The sequence below is a fragment of the Paroedura picta genome, chromosome 4 (assembly GCF_049243985.1).
Source record: "Paroedura picta isolate Pp20150507F chromosome 4, Ppicta_v3.0, whole genome shotgun sequence".
NCBI classification, from domain to species: Eukaryota; Metazoa; Chordata; class Lepidosauria; order Squamata; family Gekkonidae; genus Paroedura; species Paroedura picta.
The window spans coordinates 111,958,514-111,985,432 of record NC_135372.1 but is presented as its reverse complement, the minus strand read 5'-3'; the positions used below and the strand labels follow the sequence as shown (position 1 = coordinate 111,985,432).

The window sequence follows — 26,919 nt, the reverse complement described above, 5'->3', positions numbered from 1 at the left end:
TCACAGACACCCTGTGAGGTAGGTGAGGCTGAAAGAGCCCTGATATTACTGCTTGGTCAGAATAGCTTTCTCAGTGCTGTGGCGAGCCCAAGGTCACCCAACTGGCTGCATATGGGGGAGCGGGGAATCAAACCCAGCTCACCATATTAGAAGTCCGCACTCCTAACCACTACACCAAGCTGGCTCTTTTGTTGATCCCACACATCTGGCACCTGAAAAGCGTACACAAGAGCATCACCTGGCTGACCCTGAGTTTGAAGTTTCTGAGAGGGAAGCAAACATCACAAGCTGCTGCATTCACAACCCAAGTTTTAATTTCAGGCTTAAAGTAATGGGGGGGGGGAAGGATTGCTACTGTTTGGATGCAGATGTAATATTTAAAGCACAGTAAGTCCAAATCTATTATTTTATATCATAAGGTATTTTGCTTTATGTTGGACTATAGTATGTCTTAGCTACATATAGTCCAAATTTTTAAAACCCCAAGATCTATTTCAAAAGAACTCAGAAAAAGACTAGTTCCATTTCTGGAAGATTGTCAGGAATGACACACTTCTCAAATGGAAAAAATTGTGCAGAGAATCAAAGAAACTGTTGTCTTCTCTCTAAGAAGTGAGGCACACATGAAATTCTATTCAATCAGGCAATTTTGTTCTAGTCATATTGCACTCTTCAGTCACTGTTTTATATGCTGCAATTATTTCTTTCTTCGCTGTGATCTGTAATGTACCTTAAGCCTCAGTGAGAAACATGGGCTATAAGTAAACTAAATAAATTTTTAAAAGGCAGAAAATCACAGATCTATCGTTTTGCAGGTTTCATTCAGATGAACTGTATTTTCTTTGGGCTTGTAAACAGTGCACAAGACTACACTAATAAAATGGAACCATGTGTGAACATACATCAACACTCTGGAGGCTGGCAGAATAACCAAACCCTGAATTGCTCAAAGGAGATGAAAACACAATAACAAATACTCACTGCTATCGTTGATCCATTTTTGCCAACACCACCTGTGAAGATCACACCAAAGTAGTTTGTACATGAGAATATAGTTCCTGCTACTGTACAAAGGGCTGGAAGTAGTTTCACTGGGATGTTCAGCACTGGAATCTTAACAGAAGGGGGGAATGAACATAGTTACAGTCAACCTGAAATATTTTTTCTAGCTGCTGCATAAACTCAAGGCCAAAACGGACAAGAAAATGGGATATCTGTGAATAAATCTTACCAACATTTAAAAAGTCATGTGTCATCTCAATTTGGATCAGGGCTAAACGAGAAGGAAAAACCTCTGATGGAGGGTTTTTCCATACCAAAAAGTTTCCCCTGTGCTGCCATTAGCCCAGCAAGGGAATAAAGATGGGTCCTTGCACTTTGCCCTTCTTTTCCCCTTTCCTTGGTTAACAGTAGGATGGAGAGGGCATTTTCAACAACTGAAACCATGCAGAAGTGACAAAATAAGCCCTTTGGTTCCCGTCTGAATTAGGATTACATGTAGCTGCTATTTAGCTTTAGAAAAAGTCCAGCAAGATTCAATCATATATCTCCAGCATGGAGCTTAACCCTCAAACATTCCACTTTTCTGGAAGTTATCTAGAGATAACAGGGGAGAAAAGCTTTTCTTCACATTACCTTTCAGAAATGTACAGTTGTGTGTCCAAGGTGACATACATAAGTAACACCAGCATTTGAATTCCTCCTGGGACAAGTACATACTGATGAAAGGCATGTGCCTCATATTAGCACCCCCCCCTCCTTTAAAGATGCTTTCCCCCCAGAATCCATAAAGTTAAACCAGATGTCAAATGAAACATCTAGACTGGATATGGCCAGAGGAAAACAAACTGAAGAATCCAAGTGAGTACAAAGAGTATGTTTGGTTATATTCTACAAATTCCAAACTCAGAAATGAAATAAAGCAAATGGAAAAATCAATAAGAATGTAAGACTGCAGCGTCAGCTGATAAAGTGATCCATTTTCCATGCCCGAGGCTCACCAGCAAAACTCTGCAGACATCTCTCACTGTTTGGTGACTCCAGGATTTTGTAACTGGAGGTATACTGTTTTCTGAAACATGGCAGTTACATTATCATAAAAAACGTTATTGGTTGAACTGTCTTCCATGAATTTATATAGTTTTTTCTTGTTTGTTTTAAAGCCACATGCTTGTGGCTTTTACTATATCTTGTTGCAGTTAATTCTCCAGTCAAAAGCTTCATGTGAAGTATTCCCTTTTGCCAGTCTTGAATCACCATCCACATAATTCGCAAAAGTAGCCTGGTAGGCATTCTTCCACCTACATCAAGCCAAGCTACCTGCTCCCTACCTGGCCCCAGAACCCCTAACCACAGTGATCCAAGGCAACGGTCACATCTAGGCTGGATTTCTGCAACTCACTCTGCGCAGGCCTACCTTATCCCTGACCTAGAAATGGCAACCGGTGCCAGCAGCCAGGGTCCTTACGGGGACACCTTGGAGGACCGATATCCGGCCCGCACTCCAAGAGCTGCACTGGCTGCCAGCTGATTACTGGATCAGGCTTAAGGTTATGGTAATTACCTTCAAGGCCATACAGGGTCTGGGCCCTGAGCATTACGCTCTTGTAACACCAATAAACTGCTGATCCCTGGCCCCAAGGAAGCTCATCTATCAATGACCAGAACCAAGGCTTTCTTAGTCTTGGCTCCCACCTGGTGGAACGAGCTCCCAGAGGACTTCAGGGCCCTGCCAGAACTAAAAGAATTTTGCAGAGCCTGCAAAAAGGAGCTCTTCCACCAGACATTTGGCCAAGATGAGTGAACAAGCTGCTACCACCACCAACAAGCCCATAATCTGCACTAACTGAAAACCAGACCATGGCACAAACTGACCAAACTGTTGTTGCTGAATACTGTTATACCACATTTTGTTGTTGCTGTTATTAAGTAGTTATTATATTACACTGTTTGATAAAAGTTCACTGTTAAATAAGTTTCATAATGAATGTTAATTGTATTTTACCGCAAATGAGAGTTATAATGTAAACTGCCTAGAACCGAAAGGGAGGGCGGTATATAAATAAATAAAATAAATAAATAATGTGCGTATCATGGTCAAACATAGAATACTTACTCTATAGAACTCTTGTTCTAAGATGTATCTACTCAAATATGAAACTATTTTGGTTTTTTAAGCTTAAGTATTAAGGGAAATGAAACAGCATTTATTCCGTAAATTTCAGAAGTTTAGACGTTTGTCAACAAGCTTTTCAACCTTAGCTACAATAAGAGCTACAAACAATTAGATGGGAAAAAAAGGAAATGGCTGCATAAGACATTGAGGGTATTTATACATTGTAAAAATATTGTATAAATATTAAGACAAAATAACATAAATAGCCATTCTAATTTATAGAACGTATGATATCCAAAGGATATATCACTGGGCCTTCTCACATAGTCAGCTCTCTATGCAACCTCACCCCAACCACCTAACAAAAGTCCTATCTGTAGCTTGAGTTCATTTTCAGTAATAATTTAATATAATGATGATTCAACTAGATGTTAAATTTTATTTTGGGAACTCAGGGCAGATTACATTTTGTGAGTCAGTGCAATCCCTGTGTAAAATTAAAGTTAGTTCACATTAAAATAATTAGTTAATAAAATCAACGGTAGTATTCTCTCCATGGGTAAGGAAGTAACTTGATCTAAAGTATTGCATTTTGGCTTGCTGGGGCAGGTAGAGTGGAATTAGATATCATTTCTGGCCTCAACCGTAGAACAGCTCTGTTCATTGAACATTTGTTTCCCTTCAAGGTGATACCAACACAGGTCTCCCATTCCCACACCGCTTCTGAACTTTTATTCTACAGTAGTTTAGTGTTACCAGCCTCCAGGTGGGGCCTGGAGATCCCCTGGAATTTCTAGACAATGGAGATCAGTTCCCTTGGAGAAAAGGGCTGCTTTGGAGAATGGACTGTAAGGCATTATAAGCTGTTGAGGCTCCTTCCCTCCACAAACCTTGCTCTCTCCAGGCTTAACGCTCAATACCTCCAGGAATTTTCCTACCTGGGCAGACAACTCTACAGTGGCTACATCCGCCAGTACTGTGCAACTCCAGCATGTGTGCGCTTGCTCAACAATTTTTAAGAAACAGAAGCTGGGTGACTGCATCTCCACCATGCTCCAGATTTTGGTAAGCATTTCATTCATTTATCTTTAAGTTCTTTGGAGGTCATGAACTTGTCCTACCCTGTGCTAAAGTGTACATCTGTCAAATTTCACAAAAGGAATGGAAAGCAATAACAGCACAGCTGTCTAATGTCCTCCTTCCCTGCTATCTGCTGTCCATTATGTGGGAACAAAATATTGTGTGGTCATCATTGTAAACAGATTTACAAAACTACTATGCAAATGCAAAGTGTGGAAATGCCTCAGAGAGAGAAAAGTGGAATGTTTGAGTAGATATTCTCTTAAATAACATAAATTCTAGCCATATATTTTTCTCTATACAATATGAGCCAAAAGGTTTTTCCAGAATAAGGAACAGCCAATTACTCAATCAAAATACAGAAGTCAGGACACACAACAAAATACATATTACTTAAAATACTTTTCTTTAAATCCATGAAACAGCTTTTTCTGAAATAACATTTGCTTTTCACATTAAAGGGAGTATTTTTCAAGCCCATCAATTATTTATTTTTGTAATGATTACATTGCAACAAAGATAGCGAATGAAGACAATTAGCTTTTGATTTAATTTACATACAAGGCACACAGCTGTTGTGTTATAACAACATGTTATGTTTTAGTAGACACACATACCATGCTCAAGCTTCTGCAGCAGTCAAACCATCCCAGGTTAGTGCTTCTGGTCCAACAATTTCTTAAAATTTAATACCACCTTTTACATGGCATTCTGTTAAAATTGCTTATGGCTCAAGATAAATAATTGTGTACAATGGCCTTTCTAAATTAAGCAGCTTCATTTTGCTGATTTGGGATTAAATATCACCAAGTTGTCAATATTATGTTACTGGTACATATTATTAAAATAATGCCTTATCTACAAAAGGAATGGTTGAGGTTCTTCTGGATGAATGACAACAAAAGAATTAATCTCTTTAAATATGCTAGGGCTCTGTAGTCAATATATACTTCAGCACAATACTTTATTTACTCCACTGGAAAATGGTGAGATTTTCCCAATAAAATGAAAGTGGTACTCTTCTAGATGAATAATAAAATGTTTTAAAATGGCAGGTTAAAAACCAATATATATATATATATACACCATGTGATATACAAGATGAACAGATTTACCATTGTATGCCAAAAAGCTGGTCCTCCGATCACTGCCAGTAAATGCATGATTATTATGAAGATTTGCACTTCAGTCACATCAATTCTGATTAGGTACAAAAAAGCCAAAAGAGCAGAATTACTCAGAGCAATTTTAATAATTTTGCAAGCTCGGCAGCTCTCCTCTATCATGCACAAGGTAAAATGAAAAAAGAAAAATTGAAAATTATGGCGAAAATATGTTTCTGTACTGCAGATCTAACTTCACAGCAGAGAAAAACAGAGCTATGGTTTTAGGCATCAGTCCTGGACAGCCACAGAACGGCAGGAGACAAGCACAATTGCAGCTAGAGAGGCTTCAGGCATTTCTACTGGCATACTGGCTGTATGGGCAGTCTGCTTTTAAATGGACTAATGACTTACTTGGTCCTTCGACAACTGTAAAGACATCCACCAAATCTCTGGCTGTACAAGTACTTTTCTCCCATTCACACTATGGCTGTCTAGAACTGTGGCCAAAAGCAAGAGTTGGAACTTGTTTACTTCCTTTAAGTGGCTGCAAACATAAACATTAACCTTGCCCACCAACAAAAAGAATTTAGCCTTAACTCTGCAGAATTCCTCACCACAGTTTTTCTCCTCTGACCCTGCATGTAGTGCAGTTGACATAAATCCTGAAGTAGATGCAATGCTACTAATCATTCACATACAGCCAAGAAATCTTAAGGGGGCCACAGGCTCACCCACGTCCTTCCTTTTCTCAGGGATGAATTTCTGCCTCCCTTGCCCAATTTCTTTAACCAGGTTTTACAGTCGCCACCTGTACTGACATTAACCATAGTTCTTGTAATCAGAGTTTGAAGGGGGGGGGGTAGAATTGGGATTATATCGCCATCTGAATGTTTTAAATGTTACTGTATCTTTAATGGTTTTAGGAGTATTATATTTTATCAATAAAATCAGAGTCCAGTAGCACCTTTAAGACCAACAAAGATTTATCCAAGGTGTGAGCTTTCGAGTGCAAGCATTCTTCCTCAGACTAAGAAGTCCCCGCTTTGCAAGCCTCTGGTCTCTCATGGCTACGGCTGCTGCAACTTTGCGGGTTTCCCCGGGCCTGGCAAATCCCCAGTGCCCGGAAGAAAACAGCCCCGGAGCGCGTGTGGTCGGAATCTCCCCACCTAGGCCCTTGGCCAGCTTGGCACCGCCAATCAGAAGCCCTGCTTGACAAACCCCCCCTTCATGGGTGCCAGGAAAGGACTTGGCGGACACCACACTGGAGATCTCAGTGTAAACTTTTGAAAGGTAAAGTTCCCTTCATCAGAATGTTGAAAATCATTGTCTGGAGCGCCAAGCATGTTAGATAAATATGTTGAAATCAACAGTTCCTACTTGTGGCAGATGCCATCAGTTGCCTCCAAGTTATCCACTAATATAATGTTCACTTATATTTCATTTGTGATGGTAAAAAAAATGTAGCAGAGAAGAAATTGATGAAGTGATCTTGCATAAATGACACCATTACTGAAACTGAAAAATTAAGATTGTAGAAATGCTAAAGAGTGCAAGAATGGTAACAGGAGAGTATGAGAGTATGATGGATTATCATGATGCCACATAGACACTGCGATATCTGCTTTTAAAATTAAAACATTTATAACATATCTTAAGGAATCAGCCTCTGAAAAACACACAAGCATTAATTGGTTGCCCTGTTTATCCATACCTTAAATCAAACAGGGTGCGGTGGGGGAAATGACCTCTTTTGTGCCACACTTTACTATATTCTATCTTCCAGTATTTCAATAGGAACAAGTTCATAACACTGCAACTGTCATGTCAATCCTCACTGTCCTAACTTTTCACCTTCTAAATTACGCACTGCTGAGGACTGCACTCTGCCTTCTCTATGTTTTATTCATTTACTCCGCAATAGCCTGTTCTCTAGTGATTTAAATGCCAAAACGGTGTTTGCTCTTTTGATTAATGCTGCATTAGAAACACACAGGTGTCTGAAAAATATGCTAGCACAATTCAAATTTTACACTCAGAATCTGCTGTAGAGTCTGTGCTCTGTGTGGTAGCAAAACATTCATGCACATGCTTTTATCTTGTGTACACTAGTCCACTCAGAAATATAGCTTGTAGAGATCCTGTGGAGGGAAGTGAACTCTGAGAAATGACAAATGACAACTTCAGTAATTCATACTAACAGAATCAGGAGCAATTAAAAAGCAAAATCAGGAATGGTGATTTAGTAGGGACAAATAACAAAAACCAGCACTGCCCCTGGGACACAGTGAAAGCTGGAGCTTGTGCTGTGTTTCCCTTTACTGCAAACATTAAATTAGCCCCTCACCTCTTTCACACAAAAAATGATTACAGAGTGATCTTGGGCTCCTACTGAAGGTGAGGGGCAGCTGTGTTAGTCTTGTCTGTAGCAGTAGAAAACAACACGAGTCCAGGAAGACTAACAAATTCCGGGCAGTGTTTGTGAGTCACGGTTCAACTGAGCAGTGATGAAAGTGCATATCCTACCCCAAATTTTGGGGGTTTTACTCAGAATCACAGAATCATAGAGTAGGAGGGGGCCATACAGGCCATCTAGTCCAACCTCCTGCTCTACGCAGGATCAGCCCAAAGCATCCTAAAGCATCCAAGAAAAGTGTGTATCCAACCTTTGCTTGAAGACTGCCAGTGAGGGGGAGCTCACCACCTCTTTAGGCAGCCTATTCCACCGCTGAACTACTCTGACTGTGAAAATATTTTTCCTAATATCTAGCCTATATTGTTGTACTTGTAGTTTAAACCCATTACTGTGCATCCTCTCCTCTGCAGCCAACGGAAACAGCATCCTGCCCTCCTCCAAGTGACAACCTTTCAAATACTTAAAGAGGGCTATCATATCCCCTCTCAACCTCCTTTTCTCCAGGCTGAACATTCCCAAGTCCCTCAACCTATCTTCATAGGGCTTGGTCCCTTGACCCAGATCATCCTCGTCGCTCTCCTCTGCTGAAGATGCCATTGCTAATTGCCTGTGGCATACTTGAACCATATTACTGCTGCAGAGATTGGCTCAAGATTTCAAAATTAATTCCCTTTAAGTTAAAAAGGAAGAACTACTTGCTTAAATAGGAATTTATCTACTCTTATCATACTCATTATCTAAAGCACAGCAGCAGTCAGCCTAACTTCAGATGCACAATACAAGTAACTGGGTCCCTACTACTAACAACTCCTTCTGATGAATATCTATGTGAGGAAATTAAAAGCCCATGGAATTTGATGTTAATTCTTTGTCATTGTTTCTATATACACCGGAAAAAAATTAAGTCATTTTGTGATCAACCATGATTATCCTCTACCTGTTTCTTTAGAGCTAACAAAAAAAATGCTTATCCTATACTTTATCATCTCTCTGCTGACAACAATTCAATTAAAATGTTTAAAAGGTTTTTCCCTCCCCCTAAAAAGTCCTCATCCCTATGACATGGTCAAGATTCTATTAATGGTTGGATAGAACTGCCAAAGTGCTCTCTCCATGGCAAACAGTGTCTCCAAGTGGGCTCAAAGCATCATTACAACAAAATAATGCTACCACACACCCACCTGCCCCCACTGCCCGATAGCTTGAAAGAAATCTCTATGTGGAATCCTAAGCAAATAAATTTAAAATTCCTATTCTAGTTTACTAACATTATCTTGTTTTCAAATTATTTGCACATAAATGTGTATAAGGATTCCTGATATTTTCCCCTGGCAACCTGATGCATGTAACATCAATACTACTGCCAAATCCTAGCACATTTTTACTGTAACATCAGCATATGCTGTGCTCATCTATTGCCCAGTAAATAAATGTAGCAGGGATTTGCAATTAGCTGCATCTTCCCAACACATACAAGTATACACACGGCAAAGTACAAGTGACACATGTAGCCACTTCAAATATGCAATCTGTAACACACAAAATATCTGGAGCCACTATCTGTCACTATGAATTAGTTCTATTTTGTTATGTTCTAGATACCAGTTTATGTCCTACCACTCATTTCTGATGATGATGATGATTATTATTATTATTTTTAGATTTATTTCCCGCCTCTCCCGACAGGCTCGAGGCAGGTCACAACAACTAACCCCATTAAAATTCCCATTAAAACATCAATCTACTAACATGACGGCTAAAAATCCCATCCCTCCCCCAATTATTAAAGAGGTGAAGAGGAAAGGATAGGGGAGTAGCGTACACTCCAACTCCTAGGGGGGGAGCAATGTCCCTGATTCGCTGACCCCAGCCTCAACCATAGACCTGGTGGAAAAGCTCCGTTTTACAGGCCCTGCGGAAAGCTGACAAATCCCGCAGGGCCCGCAGATCACCCAGGAGCTCATTCCATCAGGTAGGGGCCAGGACTGAAAAAGCCCTGGCCCTGGTCGAGGCTAGGCGCGCTTCCTTCAGGCCAGGGACGACCAACAGGTTCTCACCTGCAGAGCGTAAGGCCCTGCGGGGGGCATAGAGCGGTAGGTATGTGATGGTAGGTATGTGATGGAAGGCCATTTCTATCCTTGAGATTCTGGGGTATTTTTGCCAATTCTCCCTGCCCCACTGCAGATACCATTTTTGTCTCATGCTGTTCTGAGGATTTGCTGAGCACCAGGAAGAAAACAGAGGTGGTCCTTGGGCTGCCGCAAGAGGGAGAAGCAATAAAGTGCCAATTCATGAGTTGGTCAAAGTGAATACTGATCATTACTCTGCAGTACCTACCTCTCCCCGTCGCAATATGATCATACAGTGTACTGTCAGAATTAAATACATTTAGTTCATATGCTTTTCCAAGCACCTGTTAAACCCAATTTATTCCAGTTATCTGGTAGCATACTATTTCAGAATCAAACATGAAAATGCTACCCAAATATTGCTGATAAAAATAACAGCTTCCTCGTGTATGGAGTGGGGCAGAATGTCAGCTAAAGAATTTGTGAAAAGATATTCAGGGTCCTGGACAGCGGCCCCATATTTTCTAGTATGTCACATACCTTTCTCAAACCAAGAGTCTCCAGTCAAAACCTCACCCCAACTATTAATTCAGTAGATGGCTCTAGCCCACCTATTAATTCAGTAGATGGCTTTAGGCAACCTGCCATTTTTCAGTCTCAGTCCTCACCCATCACCCATCTGTAACACCCACCTATCTTACAGATATTATGGAGATTGTGTAAATCACTCAGAACAGTCAAAATCAAGTCTGCCATGTATACACCAGTGTTGGCCACAACGTACAACCAATATTTACCTATTCATAAGCACCCCAAAACATGTGTCTAAGAATGCTGATCATAGTACAGCTCCACAACACATATATACCTTGCCATTCATACTTTATCTGCCTGCTGTGAGTATACTGGTGTTTCTGTAACAAATGTGACTGCCATGAGAATTAAAAGCATTTCTTAATTCCTATGGCCAGCAACTACCAGTGAGAAATCTTCTACATTAATTTTTATCCATTTTCAAATGCAGTATCAAGAGAGATTAATTCAAAGAGAGGATAGTAGTTCTGCACGAAGAAATTGGAAGAATCAGAAGGCCAATTTGTTTAAGCTTTTAATAAAGTGACATTTAAAAACACAATTTGCAAGCACCTTAAAGAAATATTTTGACTGGTTCCACTAACCAACAGAATGATGAAAATCCCATATTAGCAGCTAATTTTCCTGATATTTAAATAAGGGCTGGAACAGTAAAACTTTGGCTTATTAGGAAACTACATCACTGATACACAGCATCCTAGGAAAGAGCCCTATAGGCTCCTATAGGATCTTTCCTAAGATTAAGGGCAAGAAACTCTAAAAGATGACTAAGAACATTTTTCTGGGATCACTGAGAATATTTTTCTAACACTAAGATCTAACTAGCTAGCTAGCTAAACAATTCTTTTTCCAGGTGGAAAGGTTTCTAATTAAAGAGGAAGGAAATATTCCAAAGGTGGTTCCAACAAAATAATCCAGACCTTATGTAAAGAGATGCATCCACACTCTGGCATTCTTCTCTTCAAAGTGGTGAAGTCAGTTCTGCATATTTTATAATAGCCAATTGGGAAGGGGGAGACAACATCATTGTTTCATAACAGAGCTATTCATGTTTTAGAGCAGGGGTAGTCAACCTGTGGTCCTCCAGATGTTCATGGAACAATTCCCATGAGCTCCTGCCATCATTTGCTGGCAGGGGCTCATGGGAATTGTAGTCCATGAACATCTGGAGGACCACAGGTTGACTACCCCTGTTTTATAGCAAATGGGGGAAAAGCTTCACAATCAGAGTGAATTTTTATTTCCCACATAGGGATGACTGAGTGCCTTTTATTGAAACAAATGTGAAAGGACATATTTCCAGTTACACTGTGCATGACAAAAGGTGCTGTCTCTACAGAATTCATGCTATCATTCATTGTGGGTAACACTGTCTTGTTTCAGTTACCGTGTCATTCCAGAACTCAGGTCCCAGAGTTCCTGTGAGAAGGTGAGTTATTATAATACAGAGCTCAGACTCCGTAACATCAAATCTATGCATGAGGAAAAGAAACATTTAAAATTATCATTGTACTAAGAGATCTTTAACAGTTCCACGGAAAGATTTTCACTGACAATTAAAAATACAAACTTGAAATCAAATAGACTGCTCTTTTTCAATTTTGCAAATAGTCATTACAAAGGCCATTTTGTGACCTGAGAAGTAAAGTCAGTGGTAATTCCCAATGTGTTTAATAGTCTTGGACTGTACTCCTGAAAAGGAGTTTTTAATGTATTCCCAAAAAATTAATATGACAAATTTCACACAAATTAAAATGAAAAACTTACATCTTCAAGTCCAATATAAATTTAAAGCAAATCCTACCCATCATCTATAGCAGCAGTTCTGAAATAGCTTACATACAGTAAAAAGACACATCAACATATGTAAGCCATAATTAAGTTAAGTTATGCTAATGAAGTAAAGTGATAATTTTATATTCTATGTAAAGTATACAGCCCAAAGAATGCTCCTTTATGACAGCATAATTGACTGCAATGAACTAGCAACATAGCAAGGTCTGATCCATGCAATGACATGAAACCAGTGTCCTTTGCAGTAGTCTTTGAATTGACTCTACTCTGTCTTACCTATTTGTAGGACAAACCATAAGTCAATTGTATAAAACTCTTGAATCTACATTCAGATCAAGTTTAGTACAAACAGTACTGGGCCACAATCATTCTTCTTTTTGAGCTCATTTATAACCCAGATTATTGCCTGGCATACATATGCTGCTAGTCACTGTTTTGAGCCATGTAGATACTCAGTCTAGAAGTTTAGATTCAAAACTTGCTATTTTCCACTTCACGATTAATGGTTTGTCCTTTGAGAAAAATCACTCCTTACAGCAGCCAACTAGCATTACTACTCTGGAAAGTTCTAAGCATCAGAAGGCTGTGAACTAGCATCATATTGCATTAGCTCAGGTTTCAGGATGTTCACCCTATCCCTGGCCTGGAGATCAGTAAACACACCAAGGTCCACCCATTTGGGCCAAACAACACTGCACAGCACAAGGACATTTATCTTGAGTCAAACTAGATAAACTCTAGGAAGTAAAAAGCTTGGGGACGGAAAATAAGACAAGCCTGTGTGCACTTACCTGGAAGCAAACTGAATTAATCTATGTAACTAATTATGAACCTGGCCCAGATTGTAGATCAAAAATCTACACAATTAGACCAATTGTAGAAAGGGGAAATGGTTCTATAAATCCAGAGGTAGTCCCAAGTTTGAGGGAAAATCTTAAATTGAGGAGGCAACAGAACTCTGAATGCATCCTCGTCGACTTTACATTATGTGTGGGGATATTCAGTTTAGCTCTTAGCTGGTTTACTTACATTCCAAAGCGCAATGTTCCAGAGACATATGTCTGCCAATGTGCACAGTAAAACATAAACGTCCCAGCAAAACAGCAAAAGAACATCCAGTCAGGATTTGTCCCCAGCTGCACAGCAATACACGTTCCCAAGACCACAAAAACTGCAGAGAAAATTATTTACAATAAGCAAGGACTACAAGTTTTAGAACAAAAGCTTTGAGAAAGAATTGTTCTCATTAGTTCATCAATTAGTTCATCAATTAATTCATCAATTCAATATCCTGTGTTATGAAACAGATTCTCTTATTACTGCTTGATGGGTTTTTAGAAGCATAGCTTCTAATATCCATGAAAGTTTTAAGAAATAAGTAAAGTTTACAGCTGGAAGTAAACATCAGTATACAAACCAAATTAACCAGAAGGAGGATAGGTGTGTTCTCTGTTTCATCAGAGTATATTTTTAAATAATGAATATTACTAGTAATACTGTACCAGTATTACTAATAGTAAGAACTAATGGGCAACCTGATTAATTTCCTCCACATAGGCTTGCAACAGGCTGTCAGTAGGTGATCATTTTTACAGAGCAGCAAGCATGACCATCTCCTTAGGACTAATCCTGAACAAACTCTAGAAGCTTGTTGATTCTACAAATATATCAAGGGAATAGGGAAACAAAGCCATAAGTGGAAAAACACATTTTCCCCATTTTCCTGATTCCAACTACTTTCAACAGAAATTAACAGATGTTGGAAAACAGTTTCAATACTTGAGTTTGACAGAAATTAATGTAAGCCTAATATATGACAATATTTTTGCAAGTATTACTGTGCAGCAATTTTTAATATTTGTTTGAAAATGAAAGTTAAAATGAATCTACATAATGCTGAAATTGACTACAAACAGCTTCTTGTCTAAACACTTTTATTAAAATAAAGTATTTTGAATGCACACTCCATTAATTTTAAGAAAGCAACCCTAAAACAGCATGACTCTGATCACTGGGAGTGGCACTTAGCCATTCATCCTTTTAAAGACGGCAGGAATGTTCATGTCAATAAGCTTTCTATTCTGTTATTCAAAGCCTAGCCAGGCATGGTGTGGCCTAAACACAACACACTCTAATGGGGTTGGCTGGTTCAAGCAGAGAGAATCGGAGTTACAGTTCTTTATTGTAAATTCACTTATTATAGGAGCTTGCTGCCTGTGCAACCCAAAGCTTGGTTCCGTTTATTTTTAAGTATTACCAAAGTGCAACAAAAACTTGCAAAACTAGCCCAGCCAGATATATAAAGTATATTTAAAAGATTCTCTTTAGCCAGCCACCAAGTAGAAAAACATCAGGGATTGTACAACTCTTTTGCTTTCAATGTTTGGAGACTTCCCTGAGCTAGCTCAGGACTTACACAGTTCTTTAGAACTGTAAAGCCAGCATGTGGGAGCCTTTACTCATTTAATTTCCAGGATTTGCATAAGAAAAAGGCAAAGGTTCAAAAAGGCAGTTGAAAACACAATGAAGAGCTTTTCAACCAAGAAACTGAAAACAAGGGGGAAAAACCTTGTTTCAGTTCAGTTCTATTTATTTATTTATTTATTTATTTATTTATTAATTATATTTATATACCACCCTCCCCGAAGGCTCTACCTACTTAAACACCAAAATATCTATTTAAAATATTGTAAGTGATGACATGATTTTGTTAATAAGGATTTCATAATGAAAACCTTTGCAGAGTTACTCAGGGCTAATGCTTCATAATTTTATGGGTTTACACTGTACTGTACATTAATGAATATGAACTTAGCTAAACAAAATCAGAGTCCAGTAGCACCTTTAAGACCAACAAAGATTTATTCGTGAGCATTCGAGTGCAAGCACCCTTCGTCAGACTATGATCTTCTCACATGACAGGGAATATATATATACTGGACTCTGATTTTATTGTGCTACTTCAGACCAACACGGCTACTCATTTGAATCTTAGGTAAACAAATTTAGATATTGTGTTATCTCATATCTCTAAAATGCGGCAACAATATAATCTCTGTTCCAGATGGGTAGCCATGTTAATCAAAATGAAACAGGAGTGAAGTCATATCTTAAGGGCTAACAAAATTTATTTCAGCATAAGCCTTGATGAACCACGAAAACTGGTTAGCATTTAAACTGGCATGGGACTTCAACATAATCACAGCACATTATTCCCATTTTGCAACAGCCTCCAATAATGTTTCTGTTTTCTAGTTTTATATTCTAAATAGAGTGTAAATAATAGACAAGTGCATTTCAGTAGTAAATACCTGTGGACAGTGAGTCACAGCCATGATCAAAAAGTTCTCCCAAAGGACTGCTAGTATTTGTTCTTCTTGCTTGCTTTCCATCTATGGCATCCAAAGATTGGTATATGAAAAGACCACAAGCACATGCAATATATGCCCAAGCAGGTGCCTGAGAGAAACACACGTGAACAGCAGTGAAATGTAAATTAGCCATATTTCTCACATGCTATAAAACCATCCGTAATCATCTGTAGAAAAGTACAAATACTGATACTTGTATGATATACAGTGGTGCACTGGATGAATAAAAGAAACTATATCAAAATATATCAACAATGAAAAAGGTGGTAATAACCTGTCAGTTTAGTCAATTGCTTGATAAACAAAGACTGTACCATAATCTGCCCTGTCTGTGGAGATAGGATGGAATATAAATTCAAATATAAAATAAAATAAATGCTGCTTATGGAAAATGAGACCACATGCTGTTCTGCTTAATTTTAATAACCTGAGTATGTCAGAAACAATCAGCTGATCTTTCCTCTATCTCTACATCTGCCAACAACACAGAAAATCCTGCAGCTTTCGGAACACACACTAGTTTCAGAACGAACTAGTAATAAGTTTTGCAAAGTCTGTTTTGTGGGGCCTCAATGAAACATTAAAACAAACACTTGGAACAGCTGAACAGTTGCTTTCTGCTTGTGGGTCACCACAATCCAGATAGTAACTATTCACATCCACTGATGTTACTATATGAAGTAATTTGTTGTCCAGCTTTAACATGTTGGACATGTAAATCTTCCAAATCCTCAAAATTTTGTAAAAAAAAAAATCATAGATAAATGTCTGGGCAAACATTTGATCAGTGGGACTTCTGTATTTTGATATGGAGCATGTGTATTGTGATATGCTGGAACCTTAGGAGCACTAACATGGATTTTCAAAGAAGACATTTCATTGAGATTCAAGCAATCTAAATAAATACTTCATAACATTTTGAAAACAGCTAAGTTTCAAGTGTCCCGTAGTCCAGTGGAAATGTTTCATTCCTATATTTTATTACTGTGGCATTCTTTGTAACAGTCAAAGTAAGAGAGGCATTTTGACATTCCACAGAGAAACTCATTCAATGTTTCAAATTCATGAGAAATCTAAACGCTGTTTAAAAAAATGTCTGACAAATCAATAATAGTTGACCTTTTTATTTTACTGAAAAATGTCACAGAGACCATGAAACACATGGGTAGCATAGATTATGCTAATTCCAAAACTTATCTTAGCACTTTAAAATGTACCAAATTATTATTATCTGAAGCTGGCATCTGATTGCAAACATCCATGCAAGTATTTTATACAGGCATGAGAGTTCAAAAATTATAAGACAGGGACCAACATAATAGGGCAAGATGATAACAAACATAAACAAGGAGAAATTTAGCAAAGCTTTGCCTTTCTCTATATTTTACATGAATGGGTGATTAGAAAGAATGCAATATATAAGATAGAGTCATTGCTTTACAGGAAAATGTTGCTCCTCCACCAAGCCTTTGGTTGAGGCCAGTGAAGTAATGCCACCATCTAGGGCCCTCAGAAGCCCCCACATGACCACCCATTGTGCCCAACAAATACAGCACAAGGTGACTCCTGACCCATTAATCACGGTTATACCCACAGTTGAGTAGTTAAGGTTGAACATTACACAATTTATAATGTTACTAGATTCAAAGCCTGTTCCTAAGAACAGGCCTTGAAAGGGCCCCCTCTCCTGGCCCTGGCCAGGCAGCTTGGTGGCTTTGGGCCACAGCTCACAGCCAGATCAAGTGGGGCGGGCGGGGGCTGGCCAGCTCATTAGTAGGGCTGGGACAGAGCTCCTTAGCAGGCAGGCAGCAAGCCGGAGGCCCTTGTTAGCAGGCCATGGATGGAGGGCAGGAGCTGGAGGGGCAGGGCTAATCAGGGTGCAGCCAGCTTTGCCAGCTTCACCCTGATTGGCCCTATTCCAACTTGGACAGCCAGACACATTCAACCCCCCAGGCTGTTTCACTAATATGTAGAGGAACCATGAATAAGGATAAAGTTGTGTTCATGAAGTCCTAAGAGAGCCAGCTTGGTGTAGTGGTTAGGAGTGCAGACTTTTAATCTGAAGAGCTGGGTTTGATTCCCCGCTCTCCCACATGCAGCCTGCTGGGTGACCTTGGGCTCTGATAAAGCTGTTCTGACTGAGCAGTAATATCAGGGCTCTCTGCCTCACCTACATCACAGGATGTCTGTTGTGGGGAGTGGAAAGGGAAGGTGATTGTAAGCCGCTTTGTGACTCCTTCTGGTAGAGAAATGCAGAATATAAGAACTAACTCTTCCTATTCTTCTTAATTGTTGATATATTCTCTGTATTATACAAGCATCACAATGAAGTTTGAGCTGTGAACTCATACTGTAAACCACCCTGAGCCACAAAGGAAGTTGGTATAGAAATGTAACAAAATAAAAATAAATAAATAAATAAATAAATAAAAATGTTAATTCAAAACCTTCTTACATAGAGGACAATACAGAAAAATATGGTGATCAACCAAAAGTAAGAAAACCAGGATAGTGATCAACAGTGACCAAACTTTAAGTACCGATTTCTCCTTACTACCAAATGACTAAAGTTTGCATTTTCATCTACCTAAACATAATCTTTCATTTAATATTTCTGGTAAGGGCTTGGAGGAGAAGCTGGTTTCATGGCTTAAGTGCCACTCAGTGCTTAACACCCATTCAGGACGGCTGTCCCGCCCCTGAGTGCCTCCTCCTGCAGCCGGCTTGCCTGTCTGTCCAGCGGCCAGCCAGTTGCCTTCCATCCCCCACCCCTGACCACCCCCACCTCCTTCCATTTTCCTCCGAGGCTCAGAGGCTGCAGATCCCTGCCATGTGAGAGCTGCCCTGACGGTGAGTTCCCCTCCCGGGGGCCTCCAGCCTGCAGCCTTTCCAGGTCCTGGGGGGAAGGAGAGGCCATGTGCAGAGATCTTGTACCCCAACGCCCCAAATCTAGCGCCTGTTGTTTTCCTGAATGCAACGGGCTTTGCCCCTAGTCATATAATAAATACATGCAAATTAACTACAGGAACGTGGGCATTCCTCCTTTGAACTTCTCTAGCTTTTCCTTTAACATATCAAAGTAAAAGAACTGCTCTTAAAATTAGTCTGACAGTAAAGATGGCTACACAGTACATTAGAGATTTGCATTCACTACACATATTTCTTCAAAGACATCCTTCCCTAAAACATTATCTCTAACTGCAAGCATGGCATATATCCAGTTAATCTCTTCATGCTCTATGCAAACCTCATAAAAACTCAAGCAACACCTCTGTACTGAACACAGTAAGCAGTGCTGAGTGAATGACTATGGACAGCTACTCAGAGTCCAAACAGCGTTTTAACTGTAACTCAATACATGGTAACTTGTACTTCTCCTGGTGTCTGCTCATATGGATGTTTGCAAAATACCACATTACATACTTGTATGGCAACCTTCTCCATATTACATTAAAATAACATAAAATTATTCTTGCAAACTGAGAATGTTCAGGACTGACATTAACAAATACAATTCTGATACTATACTGAGCAATTTCCCCTTAGATGAGTTTTCACAAAGTGGCTTAAATATGTAGGGCAAGCAATGCAAGATAAAGAGTTTAGATTCCTGGGCTTTGAAGTTGTATTTCTCAGAGTAATATATCATTCATCCTAGGTTACTGTTTGAAGTAAAATGCCAGTGTTGTTAGTGCTAACTGTAGTAATGAATGACAATATGAAAGAAAAACTTGTAAAATGTTAGAATTTTAATTACATTGTCTAACACTGTCATCCTATGCAGAATCAGACCAGTGTAAGCTTACACTGGAGAAACACATAAGATTGCTCAACAAATATTGTTACTGACAAAAGCCAGCTACAACTGAAACTGCCCAATACAGATTCATGGGTAATTGAAAAAAAGCATTAGTAGTATTAAAAAGTAATATCTACTGCAGTTAGGCACAAGGCCAGTACTATTCTATAGTTTGATAATTACTTGGATGGAGAAGACAGCACATTGCTCAAAATTACTTGGATGGAGAGGATAGCACATTGCTCAAAAGCATAAGAGGGATAAGAATCAAAAGGATTCGCAGCACTGCTATAGAGTATTAAAATGACTTCAATACACTGGGGGGCTGAGCAGACTGCAACAGTGAAGAGGGGCAGTACAGTAAAGAAGCAAACATGAAATACAAGGATTTGTATTTGGCTAAGCAGCAGTGTAGTTAGGATTTTCTGAAGCTAACTAAATTGACATGAATCAACATTTTTATCTGGTAGTATAGACAGCCAACTAAGCATTTATTTTTATTAATAATAATGGAATCACTTTTTCTGGGATTAAAGTTATAATACAACATATACAGTTGTATTTATAATTCTACAATTTTGAACACCTCAATGGAGGATATGGACAAATTAGAAAATATTCAATGGAGAACTATAAAGATTTATTCATTTATTTATTTATTATTATATTTATATACCGCCTTCCCCGAGGGCTCAGGGTGGTTTACAGAAAACAGGAAAAGATACAATGAAGGTCTGACTCTGGAACAGGATGAAATAACCAAGTACCTTTACTCTAGAAAAAAATCAAGATTTTAAAGGGCACAGAAAAGAAATAAAGAGAACAGTTATTTCTTTTACTCATTGACAAGGTACAAAATACAAAATGGTAACTAAATTATTCAGCCACCAAACCTTCTGCTCAGAGGGCCAAATTGGAAGAAATCACACCACCAACATCTTCTCCATCATGCTAGATGGAGTTTTCCATACCATATCATATTTCTTTGTTTACTTCACTTACCCCTCACCATTCCTCCCAGTGGGGACCCAAAGAGACTTAGACTATGCCTGCATTTTATTCTTATATATAATAACCATATGAAATACACTGAAATGGCTGTCCAAAATCAGCCAGCAAGTTTCAATGGTAGCTTGAGAATTAAAATTTGGGTATCCCAGATAATATTCTGCCACTCTAACCACTGCACTGGCTCTAGCTAGAGAATTTACACTGTGAAAATTATGGTGTGGGGAGAGACAGGAAGAGTTAAATCCCCCTGTCTCAGAATCTCTTCCCCACAGCGGCTTTAAAAGAGAGAAAGACACAAACATGAGATCTGATTGTGAAACTTTAATGTTACACATAGTTTGAAACATCTAAAGGCTGGTATCTTTCTGAGAAATCTGACATATATTTTATTATCTTATTATATTATATATACCTAGGACTAAAATACAAAACTCAGTGTCCTTTTAAATTTTTTTAAAATTCTGTATATACGTGAAGCTGCCTTATACTGAATCAGACCACTGGTCCATCAAAGTTGGGGTCACTGTGGGTTGGCAGGTAGTTGTGAGATCCTGCATTATGCAGGGAGTTGGACTAGATGACCCTGGAGGTCCCTTCCAACTATAAATCAGTATTATTTACTTAGACCAGTACTGGCTCTCCAGGATCTCCAACAGAATTTTACATCACCTACTGCCTAGTCATTTTAACTGGAAATGCTGGGGATTGAACCCTGGACTTCCTGCATGCAAAGCGAAGGTTCTTCCACTGATCCACAGCTCCACACATCCTCAACACCATAATCCTTTATGAATTAGTAGTAATCCCTCTGTAATAAGTGTGTTTGCAACTACCAAGCCTCCTTAACAGCTTTTAAACTCTATGTCAGCACAGGCAGATAAACAGGTATCTCAACATGAACAAGTTTCATTAGTGTACTGCTGAATAGCTTAGAGCTTACTGTGCAGAAGTGTCATAAGAATACAAAGGTATAGCTGAGAACATGTGCTACAGAAATCTTCTTGTATTAAAGGAGTCTCCTGAAGTTATATTCTAAATTTAGACCCAGGAGCTTTCAGGGTGTTTTTCATCAGTATAAAAATAACCTCACACTTTTTTGTCTGATTGGGGGAGAGGGGAAATTGCCATTAAAATAATACATATTTCATATTTGTACACTTTATATACTGGGACTCTTTCAGATTCTGTAACCACTGTTTTACATTTCCCCCAGATCCTATCTTTTATCAGACACATCTGTCAACAGGTATTTCAATGGTATTAATGTTAGAAAAAACTTATGCAAATGTCATCACATTTTGAAATCACTGAGGCTAATGTGATTTACACACTGATGTTTCTGAAATGTCCAGTACATCACAAGTTATAAAGGCATAAAGTACCACAATACCTAATACCAAATCAAAAATACAATACTGCTAAATTTTAAAGTAGTATATACAATCCTTTCTCACAAAAAAGAAATTGTCAGAGACCTTTTGCTTACCTGCTCAGTAGCTGTTGGACAGTAACACACTAATATTACAGTTGTACAGATGTTTATTATCAGTCCAACTATTGTAATCAGATTAGGCGCAATCCAAGCTGGTACTCTTCTAACTAACCATTCCCAATAACCTTGCATTAATGGCTCAAGCAGGGACCGTCCAGCACTTTGATACTTGTGTTCTTCTAACCGCTTTAACTGGTGCTTTGACAAAGGTGGTGTAGGCAACTGAATCAACTTGGTTAATGCACATCCTGCAGAAGGAACATGACCATAACGTACAGGGGATTCCGAATGCAATTCCCCACATCGTCTCTTCAGGGATCGATTCCCACTCATGGATTTGTTAGTTGTAAAGTTAGTTGTAATGTTTACAGCCAATAGATTTTGACTGCTGTCAAGTCTTGAAAGATCCCGGTCTACCTAAAACACAAAGCATAGAGATTAATGTAAGATGCAGAAACTCTTCTGTACCAGGTTACCCTGATTCACATTTTGGTTTGCCAGTCATTGAGGCAGTTTCCTGCATCCTCAAGGCCAGCCTCCCTCGACTTTTTTATCATTTAGAAACCCCTGAAACATTCTTCAGGCTTTGAGAAACTCCAGAAGTGGCAGGATCAAGTAGATTATGGCTGGGATGCATAGCTGTGTACATGCTCAGCAGGCCCTCTCCCTTTTCCACTCCCTCCAGGCTTATCATTGGCCATTTTGGAAGGAGGGGGCAGGTCAATAGGACCATAAATGGTCATATCACTCGATGAATGTTTAACAAATTTAAAAAATATATTTTAAAATTAATTAACTCCCACCCATTCAGGAAACCGCCCTGATCCGAAAGGGGGGGCAGTATATAAATATAATAAATAAATATATAAACTCTTCCTAGGAGGTTAAGAAACCCTGGCTGAGAAAGCACCTCTCAAAAGAGCAATGATCCTGACAGAGGGAAAGTACCACTCTACTGTTGGCCGAGGAACAGAAGGCAAAGGTCTTGGGAGAAGCCACAAACGACAGCTAGAACACGTGCTTTGTATGGTCTTGGGCTCAGACTCTGATCGGGAAAAGGATCTCTGCCCCAGACCTCGAAGGGCTCAGTCAGTCCTGAGCTAAACAGTGCAGGGCAGCGACTGACCCAGCGTGAACTCCAGGCGACCCTGGGCAAGCTCCTCTCTGGACGAGTCATGCCCGTCCCTGACAGAAACCTGCAGCATGCACGGGGGGTGGGGGGGGGAGGATGCTGTTGTGACTTTTCCCGGCACTCGAGGACGGTGTGCTCTGATCGCGGGGGTCCCACAGCTGACAGGCTGCTGCCGCTCAAAAGCCACGAAGCCACCGCCGGCGAAAGGAGGCCAGACGAGCAAGGGCAAAGCCCCCCCGCCCCGCTCCAGCCCCGGCCAAGCCACCCCCATCCCTCTGCAGGCGCCCGCAGAAGAGCCAGCACGCCCCCCGGTCGCTCTCCGCGCGGAGGACCTGCGCCAATGAGGCGGCCCCGCATCGCGCTCTCCGCTCCGCCTGAAGGACACCCGGCGCCGTCGGAAGCCTAGCCCCCCCCCCCCCCCCGGTACGTGAAGAACACCCGGCATCTACCTCAACCAGCCTCCTCGCCCGGGCGGCGCTTTTACGGCCCTTTTGCGGCTGCCGTAAACAAGAGCAGGCGGTGGTTGCTTAGGGAAGGGAGCACGACAACCGACGGAGGCGGGAGTGCGCCGGGGCTGGTGGGAGGCGGGCCGAGGCACGCGCATGGGCGGTGGGGGAGGCGCGCTGGGCTCTCCTCGCTCTCGGTCCGTCCCCGAGAAGGGAGGCGACCGTGGCCGGAGGGGATGAGGGGACCGCGGGGCGGAGAGCGCGGGACGGTAAAGAACGCGCCGCCGCCCCTTCCCCTCGCGCGGCGGGTCGGGTTTCGGTGTGTGCTTTCCGCCGGGGGCAGAGGAGGCGGAGGACGGGGTCACCTCAGGTGCCACCCGCGGGGAAAGGGCAGAGCCGCCTCCCGCCCTCCCTCCGTGTCCAAAGGAGCCCTTGCGAAACCCCCTCTGGGCGCCGGACACGGCCTGTCCAGAGGCGCGTTAACCTTCAGCAGGCGCGCGTCCCCTCGTGATCCCGTCTCCGTGCTGGGAAAAGTTCCCTTGTTGTTTTCCTCAGTTTTGTGCAGCTGTTAAAAGGGGCAGGGAGGGGAGAGCTGCCCTTGTGCTTTGGTTGCCTGTCTCAGTACCAAGATGACTCAACATAGCAAGCCTGGTTCTACCCTAGGATCCACACACAAGGAAAGTTGCGTTTTTAGGATGACTTGGCCCCGTGTGTGGTTTTGCATCTCTTAAGCGTCTGGTTATCTTGTAATCAGATAACTCTGCTTGGCAGCCGTTCCCTACAGGGCTAATCGGGTGGGGCTAAACAGGGCTAAAAGTTAGTCTTTTCCAACCAAAATTAGCTATCCCCCCCAAAAAAAAGAAATGTCCCAGAGGGCAGCTCAAAGATGAATACACTAATATGCCTTTGTAAGTTACAGCCAGATTTGTCAGAAGCGTAAAGTGTTATATTCAGTTAGTAGGGAGAGATTTATACCCAAACATACAGATAGGCCTGAGAATTGTTATAAAGTCAGAAGGTCCAGGAGGTAGGATGAAAACAATCGTTTTGAAAGTGATCTAGAATAGGTATGGACCGCTCCATCTTTTGATAACATGAGTAATGTGTATAAGCCTAGAAGAACGAACACTTTTGTAGGAAGTTAACAATAGGCTCTGTTGACTTCAGCAGTATCAAATTTATGTAGCAATTTCTGTTTTAACATTTTAAAGAAGTACTTCAATTTCTTAAGTTTATTATTGAACAGAGACATTGAGGACTAGTGCCTCACCGTTTTCTAGGTGTCTCTGTTTTTAATGTAGTGTCTCTTCATTGATTCTCATGTACCGAGAATGTCCAGTATAGGCATTGCAAATTTTAGAGGGATATTGCTAGCACACACCAACATATGAAGAAAAAATGAGCTGCACCCAGCCATATGCCAACAGAAAAAAATAAAAATGCTACGTAACAATGGAATGGTTTATTATTATACTAAGTCCCTAAGAGTTTTTCCATGCAGGCTTCTTTAGGGGGAATCTATACAAACATTTTACATTTAATACAAATAATAGAAGGATTCCTTGATAAAAATTATTACAAAAGTATTAAAATAATAATTTAAAGAACAGGATCAAAATTAGTGTCATCAATTGATTCTTGGATTAAATTCTGATCTGAGACTTCTGACTTTGCTCATCAGTTAGTCTCTGCACACACAAAAAATACCGTGTCATTCTCCACTAGTAAAATAACTTAATTTCTGTGGAGAGTTCCAGACTAAGGTAAATGCTCTTGATCAGTACTTGCTTCATATATCATATATTGTTATTGTTTCATGTCCAATATATAGTTCATTAATTTTATATTGTATATTGACTAATATATATTGACTAATATGACGGTTGTAATCTCTCCTGGAATGTTTCTGCCTAGGAATGGGTGGCTCCTATACGTCTAAATAGCCTGTAATCTAAGATGTGTAAATAGCCTGTAATCTAAGATGATCTTAGACCTGCAAAAACACTTTTGTGCAGCTGTTAAAAGTGGAAAAGAGAATTCCTTCTGAATAGACCTACTTAGATTTGATGCCTGAGTTCCATAATGTGTGTACAGGCCAGAAAAGGGATGCAAGTAAAAGTTCATGTAAAATCTCAGGGACATCTTCAGGGAAGGGTTCAGAGGCAGCATATATGAAATTTGCTAATCAAGGTGGGACTGAGTACAAAAGGGAGATGACACTCAGAGTACACAGGAAAGAAGAAAGCAGCAACAGACAAGTTGTGAGATGATTGCATCTTAAGATATAGGAGCAGGGGAAGAATAAAAGACAATGCATTTGATGTTCCTGAAGGGGAGGGGGAATGTCAAGTGAGTAGCTTCTTGATTTTCTGTAGGAGTGGAGGGAGTTTCTACTAGGAAGTGGAATGCAGATTGCAAGGTCTAAGCCAGATGTGTTTGTTTATGTTTTGTATTGAGAAACAGCAGGCAGGGGGTGTTTCCCTTGTACCAGTACCCCGAGTTTTGTGCTTTTTTGTTATTATTGCTCAACATGATGTTATTTTCCACTTGGGCATGAATTGTACACTGCAAAGGAAAAAAAGTCTTTTCTGGTATAGTGTTGTCAAGCCACTGTTTTTCATGGGTCTGGAAGATAGTATGCCTTGTAGCAGTCAGGGAGGAACAATCACATTGCGAGTTTCTTTGCAGGGTACCGTAAGGCAGTGGTCCCCAACTTTTTATCACCAGGGACTGGTCAATGCTTGACAATTTCGCTGAGGCCCGGAGGGGGGGTAGTCTTTTACCGAGGAATCGTCACCGCCGCCTAAGCCCCTGCTCTACTTGCTTTCCTGCTGGTGCCCCTGACTTCCCGCTGCCCACTGGGGGGCGCTGCCAGCAGCAGCTGCGCAGTGCCACACCGAGGGGGAGCCCAAGCCATGGTGGCTGCTGGAGAGCACCAAAGGTGAGCCCGTGGCAGAGTGGCAGGGCAGCCCCCAAGGTTGCAGCCAGGGAGGAGGTCAAGGAGGAGTCGCGGACTAGTACCAACTGATCTGCGGACCGGTACCGGTCCCCGGACCGGGGGTTGGGGACCACTGCTGTAAGGCACGATTCTCTCCCCAATGTTATTTAACATCTTTCACATCTGGCTCAGAGGCATGGGCTTAGTATGCAGATGACACCCAGCTTTATCTGCTGTTGGGCAGCTGGCCGGATACACCTCCAGATTCATTGGCCAGGTGTCTAGAGACTGAGATGGACTGGCTCTAGCAGAGGTGCCTGAAACTTAGTCCCATGAAGTTGGAGGTCCTGTGGCTAGGGAGGAAAGGGCCGGAAGACAAAGTACATGTTTGCTGCCTTGACAGAGTATAGCTTCATGCTCCATCAGGAATTTGGGGGTGATCTTCAATGCCTCCCTTACAATTGAGGCTCAGATCACAAAAGTAGTATGCCAGACATTTTTCCATCTTTCTCAGGTGAAGTTGCTGAGGGAAAATCAGCTTGGCTTCTGCAAAGGAAAG

The 26,919-nt window shown here is 40.7% G+C and overlaps 2 protein-coding genes across 8 annotated transcripts in view; one reads left to right on the top strand and one right to left on the bottom strand.

Annotated features, from left to right (window-relative positions):
- Nucleotides 1–23,638, bottom strand: part of CEPT1 (choline/ethanolamine phosphotransferase 1) — a 27,502-nt gene extending 3,864 nt beyond the window's left edge. Inside the window, exons 1-6 of one of the 6 annotated variants that reach the window (XM_077335090.1) lie at nucleotides 23,426–23,638; nucleotides 21,839–22,261; nucleotides 15,483–15,630; nucleotides 13,201–13,342; nucleotides 5,311–5,395; nucleotides 982–1,113 (exon numbers count right to left, since the gene is read on the bottom strand). In XM_077335090.1, coding sequence (XP_077191205.1) covers nucleotides 982–1,113; nucleotides 5,311–5,395; nucleotides 13,201–13,342; nucleotides 15,483–15,630; nucleotides 21,839–22,177 — 846 coding nt within the window. In that variant the 5' untranslated portion in view covers nucleotides 22,178–22,261; nucleotides 23,426–23,638. The other 5 variants (XM_077335094.1, XM_077335091.1, XM_077335093.1 and 2 more) reach the window with 5 other exon arrangements.
- DRAM2 (DNA damage regulated autophagy modulator 2) overlaps nucleotides 23,565–26,919 on the top strand; it is a 22,953-nt gene continuing 19,598 nt past the window's right edge. Inside the window, exon 1 of one of the 2 annotated variants that reach the window (XM_077335095.1) lies at nucleotides 23,565–23,691. The gene's annotated coding sequence lies outside the window, so the exon portion shown is untranslated. The remainder of the gene's footprint in view (nucleotides 23,692–26,919) is intronic. The other variant, XM_077335097.1, reaches the window with a different exon arrangement.